Raw genomic sequence first — 18666 nt, 5'->3', positions numbered from 1 at the left:
CAATTTGGTTTTAGAAAGGTCTGGGAACACGGGATGCCCTATTCAACATACACGTGCTATTCCCAAGATGTATAACATGGAAGCGGGAATATTAGTAAATAGCGAATGAGTACAAAATTTCAGATATACCGATAACACCGTTATTTTTGCCGACACTGCTGAAGGATTACAGCTTTTAATGAATAAAGGACCTGAAATTACAGTAAAGTACCAAAATTATAGCAAGTGACTCATGTTTTAATGATTTTTTTACAGGCCAGTAAAATTGGACGTTTACCTTTTAGAAAAAAATATTTTTGTTCCGAAAACAGGAGAAAATTTAATTATTATTTAATATAACAAATTAGTGGATTATTGCAGAATCTGTTTAACTTCTTAAAAATTGATAAAAAAACTTCTTCTGACTGTTCATAGAATATAAGTTCAGATAGAAGAGATCTCATTTTATATGAAATTCATTTCAATAATTTGACTGGTCTATTTTTAAACTGTTCAAATGTTTTGGCAAAGATTTGGGTTCTACGGAAAATGTAACGTTGTCAGCGTGTATGATTTAACTTGAAGTTATCTGCAATGTTGTAGTTTATATCTTTCTCTAATGGTAGATAATGTCTGAAATCTCAACAACGTAGTCGCAAATTAAGGCAATATAACTAGCAACAACGCCATTGTTCAGGTACGTATTTTATTGTCTGTTATCTGTAAGTCGGTTTCATAAGTGCACTGACAGGGGTTCCATAAAGCAGAGAACAGAATTGTTTGTAGTATTATAATATTATATGTTATATTATTATCTGCAATGCTGTAGTTTATATCTTTGTGTAACGGTAGATAATGTCTGAGATCTCAACATTGTAGTCGTAAATTAAGGCGATGTAACTGGCAACAACGCCATTGTTTCGGGTAGCTATTTTATTTTCTGTTATCTGTAAGTCGGTTTCATAAGCGCACTGATAGGGATTTCATAAAGCGGAGAACATAATTGTTTGTAGTATTATTATAATATTATATTTGTTATATTATTATATATTATTGTAGTGCAAGAAGCTTTTACGTTTACTTTTTGTGAATTGTGAGTAATTTAAAAAGTATTTACCAAATTCAAGTCCATCCAAAAGCTCAGGTATGGTGTTATGTTTCATAAATGCAACTTCTCCCGCTTCTAGCAGACACCTAAAAGCTCCTTCATACCCTGCATATGGATCGGAATCGGTACATCTTCCTCCGGGTATTTTACCGACACACAATTGGCACAGCTTATCAGAATTATCTCCGATTGGGTTGTATTGATCTGTGAGACAGTTGACAGCACAAGATGGACCAAAATAGTTGATGGCAGATTTTACATGGTTATTACAATCTATAATATCCATACCGCCTTCATTCAGAAGCTGTAAAAATATAAATGAATAAAATAAAATATCACATTCAAATTATTGTTCTGAAGCTATTTTCTTGTGGCATTTTAAAGTAATTACTATTTAAATGGGAATAAGCCACAATTAAAAGTTAAAGTACGTTTATTGACGTTTCAATTGCCACTTCGGAAATCGTTCTCAAAATACAATTTACTAATGTTTTATTTTGAGAACGATTTCCGAAGTGGAAATTGAAACGTCAATAAACGTACTTTAACCTTTAATTGTGGCATATTCCCATTTAAATAGTAATACATAGTTTTTAGTTTAAACAAAGATTTCTACGCGCCGTGCGACTCTATCACTGCAATTGTACACGCTTAGCGATATTTTACTCGAAATGGATATTCGAAATATGTGGTTCCATCTTTTCAGCAAGATAGAATCCATCCGTAATAAAAATGTTAATTTGGAACTGATTCATCAACGTTAAAATTATTGCACGAAAGATTATCCCATATTAAAACCAAAACGACTTGGGAAAGTTTTTTAAACACGGCAGGAAGTTTCTCGGCAATGCGATTTGAACACAAGGCCAATATAAGAGTGCAACCAACTTCAATCAGCCGAAGAAAGTTGGGAGTTACTAGAGGGTCGAAAAGATTACCAGTTGGATGACCAGTTAAAGACGAACTCTCTAAAAACAAGGTTAAAAAGCTAAAAGGTAAAATGCAACTAAACATGGCGAAGGACATTGAATTTCGCATAAATATTACATTTTAAACATTTCAAATGTTATTTAAATATATTTTGTTTTATTTCCTATTGCGTTCTTTTAGTTTTCTTTAAGAATACATTCACAAATATTTTATGTGTAATGTGAATGTATAAATCTAACTTTGTTCTCTCTGTTCTATCCTTATGTTATATATTTACCTCCTAGCCATTGCCTGTCTTGCGTAGTAATAAAGTCGCTATGGAAGGTACCTTAGCGTGAAAAGTATCCCCATATCATGTAATCCCTTGTTGTTTCTAAATGAATGAAAGTATGGTTCTTGTCAATCTACTGATTCTTGTGATACTAATGTTTACAATATATTTTTAATGTATTTCTAGGCGAAGTACTATTTTGTTAACAAATGCAATAGGTCAATACATCATTAACAAATTCAAGTAGTCAAATACATTATCGTGCCTGAATGGATCAAGTTATCAAAAGCCATTAATTAAATAAAAAAAAAAACAAATTTTAAAATCCTTTTAACTGATTTTAAGAAAAAGTCGTCTTTTTTGGTCTACAAATATTTAACATTGTGCATATGAATTTTGTAACAAAGTCACATTCCATATACGTGTTTAGCACCTCGCCGCCTATTGGTTGAAACATGACCGCATGCCGCAAAGGACCAATGGAAAAGTCCTAGATCCGAAATAAATATAAAATGTTTAGATGGGCCCAGTGACCTGGAATCCCTACTAGTTGTATAACGTTAGTCTGTCGAGTTCTCGGCATTTCCATACTAGCCTAGAATCTACCTTAATGCTTCTTTGATACCTTTTTCGCAGATATGGATACTATTTAAGTTTTGTACTCCATCTTCTATCCTCTCATCTTGCAATAACCTCTCAAATCCCACTTTGGTTTTGTGACTCTTTTGGTTATCTCTTACTCTTTGTTTCTTATTAACTCCTTTCCTCTTTTGTCTCATAAAAATATGTTCAGCATCATCTTTCCCATTGTTCTCTGTGTCACTTAAAGTATTTCTGATATTTCTTTCGTTCATATCCAAGTTTTAGGCTCTGTACCTGGCTATTCTTCTTCCTTTGCCCTATCCGTTTCGGACGTTGGCTATTAACAAGGCTATTTTGACTTTATTTACGGCACCTCTAAACAGTTCGGTCGATGTTAGTCCGAACCATTGTCGCAGGTTATGCATCCATGAGTGTCGTCTTCTTCCCGGTCCCCTCCTACTGCCGATTCTTCCTTGGACTATTAACTGTAGCAGCCGGTACTTAGTATGCCTCATGACATGTCCGAAGTACTCAAGCTTCCGTTTCTTTACGGTGAAGATTATTTCTTTGCTTTTGCCTATTCTCTGCATTACTTCCACGTTAGTGATGTGGTCTGTCCAGGATATCCGAAGAATACGGCGATATATCCACAGCTCAAAGGATTCTAGTTTCTTCAGGGTGGCTTCCGTTGTGGTCCATGCCTCTGCTCCATAGAACAAGACCGGGAAGACATAACACTTGACCAGTCTTAATTTTAGTTCCATTGAGATTTTGCTTGTGAACCACTTTTTCATATTGTTGAACGCGTTTCGCGCTTTTTCAATTTGTGATCTTATTTCTGTTGACTGGTCCCATTTTGTGTTGACTGTGGTTCCAAGGTATGTGTATGTCTCCACTTGTTCTATTTTTCGGTTGTTTAATGTCAATTGCATCGGAGGTTGTTGTGTTCTGCTGATGAGCATGCATTTAGTTTTGGTTGTATTGAGTTCTAAACCATATTCTTGACTTGCTGTGTGTATGCTTTGCATGAGTCTTTGAAGCTCGTTGCAGTCATTTGCGATAATAACTGTGTCGTCAGCATATCTAATATTATTGATTACCTCTCCGTTTACTTTGATACCCTCCGAAACTTCTCCCAGTGCTTCTCTGAAGATTTGTTCAGAGTATATATTGAACAGGAGCGGCGAGAGGACGCATCCCTGTCGTACACCCTTTTTAATATCTATCTTCCCACTGTGTAAGTTGCCCATCTTTATCTCAGCACTTTGATTCCAATAGAGACTGGTTATTATGTGCAGATCCTTGCCATCAATATGCATCTTCCTGAGCATTTCCATGAGTTTATCATGTTTGGCTTTGTCAAACGCCTTGGAGAAGTCGATGAAGCACAAGTGGACGTCCTTGTGCATGTCTCTGCATCTTTGAATTAAAACTTGCAGACTGAAGATCGCCTCTCTTGTGCCCAATGCGCTTCGGAATCCGAACTGTGACTCCGATATATTTGCTTCGCATTTGTTATATATTCTATTGTGTATGATTTTGGTGAAAACTTTGGTAATGTGATTTATCAAGCTTATTAAGGGGTGTTGATCACAGTGTTTTGCACTTGGTGTTTTAGGTATGGCTACAAAGGTCGATCGAAGCCATTCCTCCGGAATCTCCCCTTTGTCGTAAAAGGTGTTAAAAAGACCTGTCAGAAAATCGAGGAAGTGGTCATCCGTTTCGCATAGGAGTTTTATGATCTCGCTCTGTATGTTGTCGGGACCTGGTGTTTTGTCGTTTTTTAGCGATGAAATGGCTTTTTCCACTTCAGACCTTAGTATTTCGGGTCCAGTCATGTCGTCATCTTGGTCCACTGTCGTTCTGCGTTTATCGTTAAAAAGTCGTTCTACGTAATCTTTCCATGTGTCAATGAGCTTCAAGTCGTCTGATATAAGGTTACCGTCTGCGTCTATTAGTGTCGGGTGGGGATTATTGGTTTTCTTTTTAGTTGTTAATTCTTTGATCTTTTTGTACATGTTGTGGTAGTCATATCTTCTGTCGCACTCTTCGATTTCATCGCATTTCTCCTTCAGCCAGCGTTCCTTCGCTTCCTTTATCTTTGTTTTTATATTGTGACTTGTTTCTTGATACTTCACTTGATTTTTGCATTTGTGTTGTCTTCTTTCTTCCATCATATCAAGGATTTCATCCGTCATCCATTCTTTCTTCTTTACGCGCTCCTGTAACAGAAGTGTCTTGTTTGTCATTTCAACAGCTCTTTTTATTTCTTCCCATTTAGCAACTGCGTCTTGTGCGAGTTCACTCAAGTTTCCAATGTTTCTTCTTAAGGATTCCTGTACTTGTTGTTTAATGTTGGGATCCTTTAATTTCCTAATGTTTATCTTGGTTTTGTTAGGCTTCCCTTCTATACGTTTTAGTTTGATTCCCAGTTTACCCACCACTGGGTTGTGATCCGATTGAGCGTCAGCCCCGGGAAAGGTTTTCACTGATGTGATTGAGTTTCTGAATCTTTCTGGTATGGCAATGAAGTCGATCTGGTTTCTTACATTTGATTCTTTCGAGTCTGCTGGCGACTTCCTGGTGTAAAGTCTGCGAGGGGGCAGTTTAAAAAAAGTATTAGTTATCAATAGTTTTTGTTCCTGACAGAAGCGTATGAGACGTTCCCCTCTCTCGTTTCTAGTTCCTAATCCGTGACCGCCCACAACGTTTGACACCTTACCTCTGCCGACCTTTGCATTGAAGTCGCCCATTATTAATGTCACTTCGCTTTTCTTGGTCATTCTCATCAGGGTCTCCAGTTGTTGGTAAAATTCTTCCACAATCTCGTCATCTTTGTCTGCTGTTGGCGCGTATACTTGTATGATATTTAGATCGAGTGGATATGCTTTCAGCTGAAGGAGTGACATTCTGTCTGAGAAGGGAGTGTATGCTTTTACTGCACTTTTTATAGATGGGGACACGATTACGCCTACTCCATTTCTGTGTGTCTTAGTGAGATTTCCGGAGTAGTAGATTGTGTGGTTTCGAATTGTACATTGCCCAGAGTTAGGCCACCGAGTTTCACTGACTCCTAGTATATTAATTTCTAGTCTTTCCATCTCTTTGACGATATTGTGCGCTCTGCCGCTTTCATACATGGTTCGCACATTCCATGTAGCAATCTTTATCCTCCCTGGGATTCTTCGCACCCTATGCCCATCTAAGGGCTGCCGGGGACTTAGGGCCATTTCTACTTTGTCGCTTGTCATGTTAACTATACTAGGGATATCTTATAGATCTTTAATGCGGTAGTTTCCCGTTGCTTTCCGCATTTCCATGCCGTTGATCAATCTTGATTCCTCCGCCTTTAGAGGTAATTTCTCGCCTCTGGGACAAGGGGTTGCCCTACCACTTGTCAATTCTTCCACCCGGCTATTGGGAGGATGAATTCATTAAAAATCAGAGATCGCTGATATGATCTCTTGTTTGTATTTGTAAAAGACTAATTTTCAAAAGCAGTCCATCCCAGTTTACGTATACTTTATTACAAACAATAAAAACAAATATTCATATTGTTCTGAAGCTATTTTCTTGTGGCATTTTAATTTTAATAGATTTATTTTAATACATAATAGATTTGGTTTGTATTTTCAGAACAATTTCCAAAGTGGAAATCAAAACGTCAAAAGAAACATATTTTAAACTAAAATTGTGGTAAATTCCCAATAAAGAATTAGAACAACTCAAGAAATATCCCGTTTATTTATTTAAAGCCAAGACATAATCTTTATGATTACACAGCGGCGATTCAATCTAAATAAATTAATTGGAAAGAAATCTAATACAATGACTGCTATGCATGTTAGTTGAAAACCGCAGGTTGATATATTAAGAAAGATTAATTTGGAACACAGTTACATATGTCTTGTTACTCCAGTCGTCAGAGACGAAATTAATGACTTAATTTGCGACAAAATACAATAATTACATACGAAAGCTGTGCTCTTCACCTTTAAAACGCATTTTGATTTTTGTCGAGAAGACACTCTGATCAAAAGATATCGAGTGTTTACCGTTGCGTTGATACAAATTTTATTTAACATTGATTTGCGCGCGAAACTGACGCTCAAAATCGTCGGTCTCTTCAAGCGTTTTCTGCGAGAATGGTTCATTCTACAAAAAAGCGCTACTAAATATTTTGGTTGAAAATGATCTCAGCTACATTTTTTATTTAAAACATTTTTTTCTACGGCGTACAGATTCTTGGTAAATCGATTTTTTTGCGTGTTTACCCCTCTACTAAACGGATTTTACGTTTTACGTTATGAATCGGGGGACGCCCGGGATTTAAGTAGTAAACTTTTTTGGATCTTTTTTGGTTCAAATCTCTGACGACTGGACTAAGTAGGTTTAAAACGAAATTAATGGTAAACTTTCTTACTGTATTGATTGGTAAAATCCATCCTGCAAAGGTTTCAACTCCAGCAAAACATGCTTTAACACCTCGTAATTGCCGAATGGAATTTACATAGCTTAGAGTTCCAGTTTTGACAACAGCTACAGCATAGTAGTGGTTGAAACCACCGTCTAAGACTTCCTGAGCTATAGGTACCAAACTGTGATATCTACAAAACAAAGAAAATATGTTATAAATCCAAATATGCTTTACCAAAAAAATATGAAAAGCGGTATATTAATAAAATAATAAAACAAGAAAACAAAATAAAAGATATGCATCAAGAGAACACCATATGAATAACATATGTTGTACAAAAAAAATATACTCGTATAATAGAAAAATTTATACTTTTAAAATCTATCTGAAAGTATAAACAAACGATCATTATTATTATGAGAATTGTGGCATAAAGGTAATATGTAATCAGAATTAAGCACTACAAAAGTCTAAATTTAATTTTGAAAACTAAACCTATACGATTTTTAGACCTATATGGTTGTTCCTAATTCTTTTCACCAAGAGCATACACAGAATCTAATGTAATGAATTTTTATTGAGAGATCATCTGAATAACAAAAGTGATTATTAAATAATAGTTGTCATTTAAAAATTGAAACCATAATATTAAAAACCATGCCCTACCACAGTAAATATACATGTATATGTATATATATATATATATATATATATATATATATATATATATATATATATATATAGCTAGAAATCAGTACAAACCTTCCTCCTGCAAACACAGCTCCTGCATCCAAAGTGGTCATTGTTGCTTTCTCTTCATCTAGCCATTCCATACATTCTTTTTTATTAGCAGCTTGAACACACTCAATTTTAATTGTTTTGTAACCAACCAAAATTTGATCTCTTTCATTGGCTAGGGAAAAATTTCTACATTTTTGTAATTCTTCTGGAGTTATTGTACACCAAACTATTTTATCTTCCTTTGGTTTAACTTGATCTTGTTCTAATGAATTGATTTTCCAGAAGTTTTGGCCTACAATAATTTTGATTAAGATATAATATAATGATAATAGGATAGAAGTGTAGATTTTGTGGACTAAAATATAGATGTAAGATAAACAACACAATTTACAATTTACGGAGTTGGAACTCGGCGAGGCTGTTGGACGGATGAAGATCCGAAAGGCACCTGGCATAGATGGAGTCATGCCGGATACAGTAAGACTCGCTGCACTAAGATAACCGCAGGTTTTCCTGAGATTGCTAAACAAACTGCTTGAACAACAGCAGTTTCCAACAATGTTGAAAGAAGCTAAGGTTGTCCTTATCCCGAAAGGTAGGGGTGAACAGGAAGAGGTACAATTTCGGACAATTTGCCTTCTTAGTTTGATAGCTACATTGTATGAACAGCTTGTAAAAGGCCGCCTTGAGCGAAAGCTAGAAGAAAAGCATGCGCTGAGCGACTCCAATATGGTTTTAGGGCCAAAAGGTCTACCATAGATGCGGTCATGGAAGTAACGTCTTTACTGACAGGTCCATAAGAGAAAAAGATACCAGCATCAGTTTGTCACAGGGTGTTTCGCAGGGTTCAGTACTAGGTCCCATCCTGTGGAATGTCATGTACGACAGGGTGTTGAGGCTATAGGTGCCAAGGGGATGCACTCTTGTAGCTTATGCCGCTGATCTCGCACTGGTTGCGAATGCGAGTCAGAAAACGGACATGGCTAATGCGGCTAACACAGCCCTGCGTCGCATTAGTAGGTGGATCAGAGAGAACGATCTACAGCTAGCGCCTCAGAAAACTAAGGTGTTAGTTCTCAAAGGGAGCCGGGAAAAATCCTCTCTTCGCTTTATAGTGGAAGGTGTGGAGGTTGCACCGGTTAAATCGATTAGTATCTGGGAGTCTGGTTGTCAGAAGGATTAAGGTTCGGAGTAGACATTCAAAAGACGGTAGAGAAGGCGAACCGAAATCTGGAGGCGTTGATACAGCTGATGCCAAACATTGGAGGACCAGGTAGCACCAAAAGAAAGGTGTTAAATGGAGTTTCCCAGTCGATGGTAACCTACACTGCTCACTGTAAGTTCGGGAAACTAGACTACTTCCTGACGCAGTTTCTGACCGGACATGGTAGTTTTGGCACCTTCACAAATAGAATAGGCAAACCTGCTTCGGCAGACTGTACTGTTTGTGAGGTAAGTTGTAAGATAAACACAAAAAATATTTAAGTCATCATGTGGAAATGTCTATATAGACAAACAGACACTATATCTAGAATCAAATCATCATCAAGACTTAATAAGCCAGTTAAAAAGTGGTTTAAAGGTGACTAGTCTGAGTAGATAAAACGGATATAATTATCAAATCTTATAATGGGTTATTGTGAGTTTATCAAACATATACAGGATGCTGCAGATAAACGGCCAATTAGAAATATCTCGAGAACTAAAGGTAACTGAATCATAAAAATTGGAATGAAGGGGTTTTGAAGAGTGAACTGTTTACTGAAAATATTTTTATCTATTTGCGACTTATCTATACCAGAAGTTACTTATACTTCGTTTTTTGTTAGTGGGACACCATGTATATTTTTTTATTTTAGAAATATTTACGTTATTCTGAACATTTTTTGTTAATACTTCCCTATACCTATTGTGAACCGTTTTTCAGTTCATAATGGTTTTTATATGAAAATTACACTTTTCTACCATGTATATAAAGTTCAATATCCTCTAATATAATTTGAATAAAAGTTTAAATTCCTTAGAAACTTTAACTACATACAGCTTTATTGTTTACAGTGTAAAGTTACCTTTTTCATTATACAAGGGGCAGTCAAATCTGGCATAATACAGGCATCCTAAATTTTTGCTTAATTCATTTTTTTCAAATGAGACAACCTGTATGTGATTTATTATTTTAGAAGAATAGGTTTCTCACTATCGATTTGTATTAGTATTCTATATATACCTATCTCTTGCAATTTTCAAAAAAATTAACTTTATACATTTTGCCACAAAAAAATATTTTTTTATAGACTGCTGTGTAAATATTAAACATTTAATCAAATATTCATTAGTAGCTCTTGATATTGATTCTCCATCTTTTTCATTAAAAACTTGAAGGACTTTATTTATCATATCTTCCTTGGTAGTGACAGGTTCAGAGAACACCTTATTTTTAACATATCCCCAAATATAGTAATCTGACAGTGACAATTGTAGGGATCTTGTTGACCAGAGAAACACCCTTTATTAACTATCCATCTATCGCTAAATATTTCATCAAACCAATGTGCCGACTCCTTGAATATTGTGAGCCGGTGCTTGATCTTGTTGAAACTAAGGCTCGTTAGCCTCATTATTATGTAAAACGTGCAGTGCTGGTACATTTACTTGCCGTAAAATATTACAGTAACACTCTCTGTTTAAATTTTTGTCATAAATCATGAGAGCGAATATCTTATTATTTTTCACATCACAAAAAACATTAAATGAAAAGGACGCTTGAAATTTACTACCCCACGTGAGCTGAGAAATTTCGCCACTCCAAAAATGACTGTTATGGCGGTTAAACATACCATTTTTTGTAAACTTCTGTTCATCACACCAAATAATTTTTTTTTTAATCTTGATCTTGTTATTTCATTAAACCCATTCACAAAATTCTACTCATCTTACATAATCTCCAGGGTGTAAATGTTGAGCTAGTGTATACCAAGAAGGGGTGCAATGATGTTTTTTTTAATTCTGTGAATTGTTCTAGTCTATACCTGTAACAATTGTTCACATTCCTGTAAGGATAAATTTGGATTAGCTGCAAAATGTCCCAGGATATCTATTTGTAGGTCTTCATTATTAACTTAGTTCTTGGGCATGTTCCTTTTACTTATAAACTGACCAAACTGGGAACAGTTGTTCAACACACGTTTTACAGTTTTATGATTTGGTCGAGGCGTCTCAGTATATTCCATAGGCTACTTGATAAATAAATTTTTTGTGACAAAAATGTATAAAGTTAATTTATTTGAAAACTGCAAGAGATAGGTATAAGAAATACTAATACGGATCAATAGCGAGAAACGTATTTTTCTAACATAGTTAATTACATACAGGGTGTCCTATTAAAAAAAAGGAATTGGGCACACAATCTAGTATGCCGGTTTTGTACCAATTTTGACAGCACCCTGTATGATTAGGGCAACTTTTATTTATTTATTAACAGATATACCATTTACAACTTTACACTGTAAACGATAAAGCTGTATGTGGTTAATAAGTTAGTAAGGAATTTAAACATTTATTTACATTACATTAGAGGATAATTAACTTTATATACATGGAAAAAATGTAATTTTCATAAAAAACCATTAAAAATCAAAACGGTTCAAAATAGGTATAGGGAAGTATTAACAAAAAATGTTCAGAATAACGTGAATATTTCTAAAATTAAACAATATACAGGGTGTTCCATTAAAAAAAGAAGTTATAGGCAACTTGTATAGTAGTATGGTGTAACCGAAAGTAGCAAATATACGAAAATATTTTAATTAAGCAGTTCAGTCTTCAAAACTCTTCAATTTTCACGATTCAGTTACCTTTAGTTCTCAAGGTATTCTTAATTGACTGTTTATCTGCTGCACCCTGTATACAAGTACCATTTTTATTGTAATAAACACTGAATAACTGTAAAACCATCTATATTTTATATTACACTTAAATATTTAAAAAAATATATTCCTGGTAAAAACCATATCAATTTTATTGTTTCAATTTCTACTAGCAACACTGTACACTTAACAAAAGTGATTTCCCTTTACAAACCATGACCATAGATAAAAGTTGGACACAAACATATGTAAAACATAAATCTCAGTTTTAAGCAAATTTTCAAAACAATAACAATATCAATTATAGATAATATTATTACTTAAAAAGTGCTCTACTGATAAATTATGACTTGGTTGTATTTTTTACAAATGTATTTTGTTTGTTAATAGTTAATTATTTGCACTTAACATCACAGTATTTGTATTAAGGAGTTTCAAATGAAGTTACTTGTGGTAGAATACTATAAACTAATTATGTGAAATATATAACATATACTCTTTTATTGCTATAATGATAAGAAAAACAATTTTGTAAAAATATTACAAGATTCCTTATATCAATGAAGATCATTTTCAGTTGATTTTAGTTCATATTGTCAAAACTTAAGAAAGTGTTGTCATTGTTGATTTAAAGTTCTATCTGAACCTGTCTATCTAGTAAATATACAGGGTGTGCAATGACGACCTTACACTATCTATACAGTATAGGTAAAAGTTTATGGTCGGTATGGACCTTACGTGAGATGGAGTGAGAAACACCTGTTTAAAAAGAGAGAGGTATATTAGGTCAGCCCTTTATATCGCCGAAAATGAATGAGTTGTTTGACCAATGTTCTAAGATAATCAAATTTGGGCTAAATGGACTTAAATGGCAGCTTACTGTTTTTTATTGGGAGTATGCCACAATTTTACTTTACAATAAGTGTAATATAACATTTTGATTTCCACTTCGGAAATCGTTTTATATAAATAAAATTTATTAATGTTTCGTATTTTAAGTACGATTTCCGAATTAAAAATCTAAACATCAAAATAAGCGTATTTTAAAGTCACATTGTGCCTTATTCACATTAAAAATAAACTGCATATGATGCCACAATAAAATATTCTTCATACAAAATTATTTGGCAACGTCTCGTTTCCCGATCTCTCGATTCGTCAAAGCACCGAATCAAAGTAAGGACAGAGGTAACGAGTAGAGGTGGGTCTTTAAAGTTTTTATCGTAAACCGATTTTCGTAAACAAGTTACTATGATTGTTTAACAGTAGTTTCAAGTAAAAGAGTACCTACATAAACAAACATAATGGCTATTATCGTTTATACACAATATTTATTGAAGTGAAAGAAACTAATGAAGGATATATTTATTATAACTTTAAAAATATACTAAACAATACAACCCGATATTAGTAATTGTACTACGTCAGATACTATGGATGTAAGGTTACCATTTGCTAAAATTTTCTTGCAAGATTCTTGCAGGCGGCGTACCATAACAATCACTGAACTACCCTTTAAGTATTTTTGGCCACTCATTGTACTTGATATTTCTTTAAAAGGCCGTAAAATTTGGGAAAGTTGAGAACAAATAATACAGTCTTCATTATTTAGATGTGGTCTAAGTCTAAGTCTGTATTAACTAATACCAATGTGGAACGGATTGCCTCTTCTAACTCGGTCATTCTTTTTAACATGTAATAGGTGAAGTTCTACCTAGTTTCCACATCTTGGATTGGCTGTTTGGGAACTTTGTTATGTTGTAAGTGATACTTTAAAAGCCTTTCTGAAGATAAGGTACTTTTTTTGAAATGTGTTTTTTGCCGATTGAAAATTGTTGAAAAAAAGACTTTTTATTTTATCTATTTCTACACGACAGCATTTAAGTGTGTCCTCCACCAATAAATTTAACGTATGAGCAAAACAGAAAAATGGCAGCAGCCTAATAAAACCGTTTTAAATTCTAAATTTTCGGTTAAATATTGTCCTGTTAATGCGATGTAACTCTCAGTTAGTCCATATGTCCAGAGGTCAGTAGTAATACAGATATTTTCTACTTCTTTAACAACTTGTGATCTAATAATTTGCTCAGTTTTGATATAACATTCCTGAAGTAATGAATCTGACGTAATGAACAAGTTTTTCTTGTTGGCAGTTTATATCCAGGAATCCACCCTGCAAACTTTTTAAAAGCTCGTTCTTCAACTATGGAAAACGGATGAAACGAGTATTTGCATAGGTTTAGTAAATCCATATCTATTTGTTTCTTTTGTTCTAAACTAATATTTTTATTAATGGAAGTACCTATCCATCACCTTTTGACGCTTGGGTGGCGGTGGCAGTATGTCAGTACTTGTAGTAGAAGTAGTCGAAACGGACAGAAATGCGTCAGGAGAAGTTTCAATCATTGCAATATTCAGAAAGCGGACCATAAAAGCTGCATCTTCTACAAATATGCATTTTTTGAAAATAAAATTATTATTCTTATACTAAGTCAATAATTTTGACTAAGAAAAATAATTCTTAATTGAATATTTACAATAAATAAATCCTTTGACGAACTATCAATAAAGATTTGAAATCGAAAATGCAGATCAATCGTAAATCGAAACTCATTCATTAATCAGAATACCTAGTTATAAAAAACAAAAGAAAGAGTTAAGAACCTGGTTACTTCTATAAAAAAAGAAAAAGAAGATTGTACTAGTGAAAATCAACCAGTACAAGAAAAAGAAACTGATAAAAATGACTTAAGTCCATGGTGTATTTTTGATGAATTAATTGGACATGACTCATCTAAACATACACCTGTATCGAGAGATATAAAAGAAGTTGACATGTATGTGTCTGATGATATATTACCCACAAAAAATTTCGAACAGAGATTGGAACTGTCCATTACAGTGGTGGAAAAACCATCGCCATGTATATCCTAACTTAACCACTATATTCATAAAATATTGTAGTATTGTAACGAAATCTGTTTCTTGTGGACACATGTTCAAAATCTGGTTTAATTTTAAATAAAAGAAGAACACGGTTAACAAGAAGAGTGGAAAAACTTATGTTTTAAAATGTCAATTTAGACGATTCGTGATTTAATAATGTGTAATGTAAATGTAAGTACTATTTGTATTGTTTAATTTATTTTTCAAGTCATAATAAATATATCCTTCGTTAGTTTCTTTCAATATAATAGCCAATATGTTTGTTTGTGTACTCGCTTATTTGAAACTACCGGTAAACAATCAACTAGTTACAGTTTACGAAAAACAGTTCCGATAAAAATGTTAACGACCCACCTCTAGTTTCTTAGGATCAGAACAAGAGATATGTAAAATATCTCTGATCGGAACTAATAGTCTCACTAATGGGCAATGGGCGTCAATCTGAAATATGGAGGGGCAATAAGATTGTTATCTTTGTCTATTCTCTGAAAATATGATTTTATATCTGTGTTAGATATCCTGTTAAATTTTACCATCCCGACCATAAACTTTTACCTACACTGTATATCGAAAAATACTTACACACAATATTTATGACAATTGTTTTATGGAAATTACAAGTTATGACGAACTTAAAGAAATTATTTTTAGAGACATGCCACTTCCAGTTATACCGGAAGTTAACAGCAACTTTTTTATTTTAAATGGAAGTAAATTATTGCATATTAAATTATTTTTAAATGGATTATTAATCTTAATTATTATTCTTAAATAAAGTTTTGTAGTTAATTTAAAAAAATCCAGAAATAACATTGAGTTTTTTTTTAATCACTGAAAACATGATCGTGGTCATGAGTTTCAATTACAACTTCAACATGAGAGGGGGCATTGACTATAAACCACGCTTTACATGAAGTACGGAGGGTATTAAAAAGTCCAAATTTTTTACAAAGGATAGATATCTATTCCTGGGTTAATTTTTGTTTGTAAAGTGTTCATTATTTCTCTTATTTTCACTTATGTCTCTTTATTGCCTTCATTGTCTTTGTATTCAATGCCCTTTATCTTTTAACTACCTTACCAAAGATTCAGCCTTTTAGAGCTTTTAGAATTCGTCTGGCTTAAGGCAATAAATTATATTTAATAGCCTCTTGATGAATGAGAGGGTGAATATCAACACATGCTCATGTTTACAGATGGGAATTTGCTAAATGAATATACTTTAGTGTATTGCTTGGGTAAATGGTAGTGTGCCACTACAAATCATAGAATAATAGGTCAATTTAGTTTGGACTAATTCATTATTAAGAAACTGTCTTCATAATTTTAATTTCTATCTTTAATTAATTTATACAACTGACTTGAACCCTGGAGAACTACTTCTAGTAAAACAATATTTAAGTGATTTTTGTTCAAGACATCTTTGTAAATTTTAATAATCCTGTTGAATAATATATTGGGGTCAGACCAAGTGGTGTTTATAATATTCTGGAGTACCCATTTAAATTGTTAATTGTCTAAGATATTTAAAATATAATTTTTTGCAAAAGTTATCATCACTAATCCTTGATATATAGTAAATTTGTCTCAATTCAATAACATTCATATTTCAACAAATTAAATAAAAATACAAATGCTGATGTTTAACACTGTAACTTTTGGAGAACAATTGCTGGCCAAATAATCTTTATACTGTTTCTTCTAATCTGAATTTATTTAGTAATCCCTAACTGAAATGCTTATTTTTAAAAGTAAAACTGTTTTTCCAAGTTATGTATCTTAATATGTATAATGTAAATTACTATATTGATAAATATTACTTAAATAGTTTTCGAACTATATTACAACTTAAATTTGATGGATCTATAGCACTTTTAAATATTGTGCAGCAGTGTTGAAAAACTTTTGGAACTGCATTTAGATACTTCACAATTTAAGCGAATTGTTTACATTGAAGATATTATAACAAAAATGTAAGAAGAGGTGTAACTGTATTTAAAGGTAAGTGTACATATGAGTCACGAAGTATTCCCTGAACTTTATTTAATCAACATAGATATTTTAAGAGTCATCAACCGCGCCCACTTTTCTAAAAATAATATAAAATTTTACATTTTTATTCACTTACCTGTTATAATTGTTACTGAGTTTAAAGTAAGGAAAATAAAAATAAATAAACTGCCATCATATGTTTTTAAAATCATTGTAATCTCCGTTATCAAGATAAGCACATCACAACATTCATAACAAACACTTGCTGTGCAAAACTGCAAATGTTGATGATTACTGACACTGACACAAGTGACAGACACACTACCTTGTCATTTGTCGCTTAATCCCGGTCTACCACACGGTTCGTACTCTTACTACGGTTGCCTCTTCCGACTAACCAATGAACATTAAGCCCGAAATTACGTCACGAGAGTACAGTAATTTGAATCGTAACATTGTTAATCATTTAGACTTCGGCAAATATGCAAATAAAAATGTAGAAAATATGCGCATAAATATGCACGTGTTTACCCGAAAATATGCAAATATTTTACAAAATATGCATACAAATAAATAAAAAAATCGTAAAATAGTAACAATTTTATTTAAAAAAAAAAAGTGTACATAACTAAATATTTCCTACTATTCATTAAGATTTACATTTATTTTAAGTAACTACATCATTTTTAAGTATGAATAAACTTATTTAGAATTATGGTAACAATAAATGACCAAGTGGTGTTCAAAATTTTCTAACAAAAACTTGTGGCTTCTGTCTGAGTACATATATATTTATATATGGAAAAACTTCGTTCAACATCAACTGATGTAACGGGAGCATTTTTCAAACTGACCAAAACATTTGGTTCTAAATTAATTGTTTCCGAAATATTTCCAGCTAGAACACTGACTACTTCAGAAAGAATATGGTAACCTTTATTTTTTTCCATAGTAGCTTCAAATTTTTTTAAAATATCTTTTCCAATATTACCTCTAACGTTCCGACAACATGACGCAAATTCTTTTATTAATGCTGTACTTTCGAACAATGACAGTTTTGGTAATTCTAACTGAGTAATTGTTTTTTGAACAAAACTAAAATTTGATTTTATAAATGAAAGTTCTTGTTGAAGCAAGTTACTCTGAAAAGTTTGTTTAGAATCCAAAAGAGATTGGGAACTTTCATCTGTTAACGTATCAATTATGTTCTTTATTTTAACAAAATGATCTGCATAAAAATTAGCTGCTTCTAACCATGTTCCCCATCGCGTTAAAATAGGTTGTGGTGGAAGAGGAATGTTAGGTAGCATTTCTTTATAAAGTTGAATTCTTATAGGAGATTTAAGAAATACTTTTTTGACACTGGATATCATGGTATTTACAAGAGGAAACTTTTTTCGTATTTCCTCTGCAACTCTGTTTAATCCATGCGCTACACAAGTAACATGTATTAAATCTGGGAAAAATATTTTTAAATTTTGTCCTGCTTTCACCATATAAGGAGCAGCATCCGATAAAATAAGCAGTAATTTATTAGAAGGAATAGTTGTCGGAAGAAAAAAAGTTGCTAATGTTTCTTGTATAAAACGCGAAATTGTTAAAGCATTTGTTTTCTCAAGTTGCTGGCATGAAATAAGATGAGATTTTGGTAAGGTATCTTCTTTAAGAACACCAATCAATAAATGAGCAATATACTTTCCTGAGGAATCAGTGGTTTCGTCTACAGATATGTAAAAATAATTATCTGCAATTTCTTCCTTAATATTAATTAACACCGACGAGTATAGCCCGTTCACATTATTTCTTCTTAGAGACCGATCACTTGGAACATTAA

The 18666-nt window shown here is 33.1% G+C and overlaps 1 protein-coding gene across 1 annotated transcript in view; it reads right to left on the bottom strand.

Moving 5' to 3' along the window:
* The window catches only part of Tsf2 (transferrin 2), a 56788-nt gene extending 39652 nt beyond the window's left edge, over window positions 1–17136 (bottom strand). Inside the window, exons 1-4 of the mRNA XM_072526416.1 lie at window positions 16969–17136; window positions 8050–8320; window positions 7294–7477; window positions 1097–1391 (exon numbers count right to left, since the gene is read on the bottom strand). Coding sequence (XP_072382517.1) covers window positions 1097–1391; window positions 7294–7477; window positions 8050–8320; window positions 16969–17044 — 826 coding nt within the window. The 5' untranslated portion in view covers window positions 17045–17136. The remainder of the gene's footprint in view (window positions 1–1096; window positions 1392–7293; window positions 7478–8049; window positions 8321–16968) is intronic.
* Window positions 17137–18666: the final 1530 nt, after the last annotated feature.

The sequence above is a fragment of the Diabrotica undecimpunctata genome, chromosome 3, assembly GCF_040954645.1.
Source record: "Diabrotica undecimpunctata isolate CICGRU chromosome 3, icDiaUnde3, whole genome shotgun sequence".
NCBI classification, from domain to species: domain Eukaryota; kingdom Metazoa; phylum Arthropoda; class Insecta; order Coleoptera; family Chrysomelidae; genus Diabrotica; species Diabrotica undecimpunctata.
Note: the sequence above shows the minus strand (reverse complement) of the source record. Positions and strands in the feature narration are given on the sequence as shown.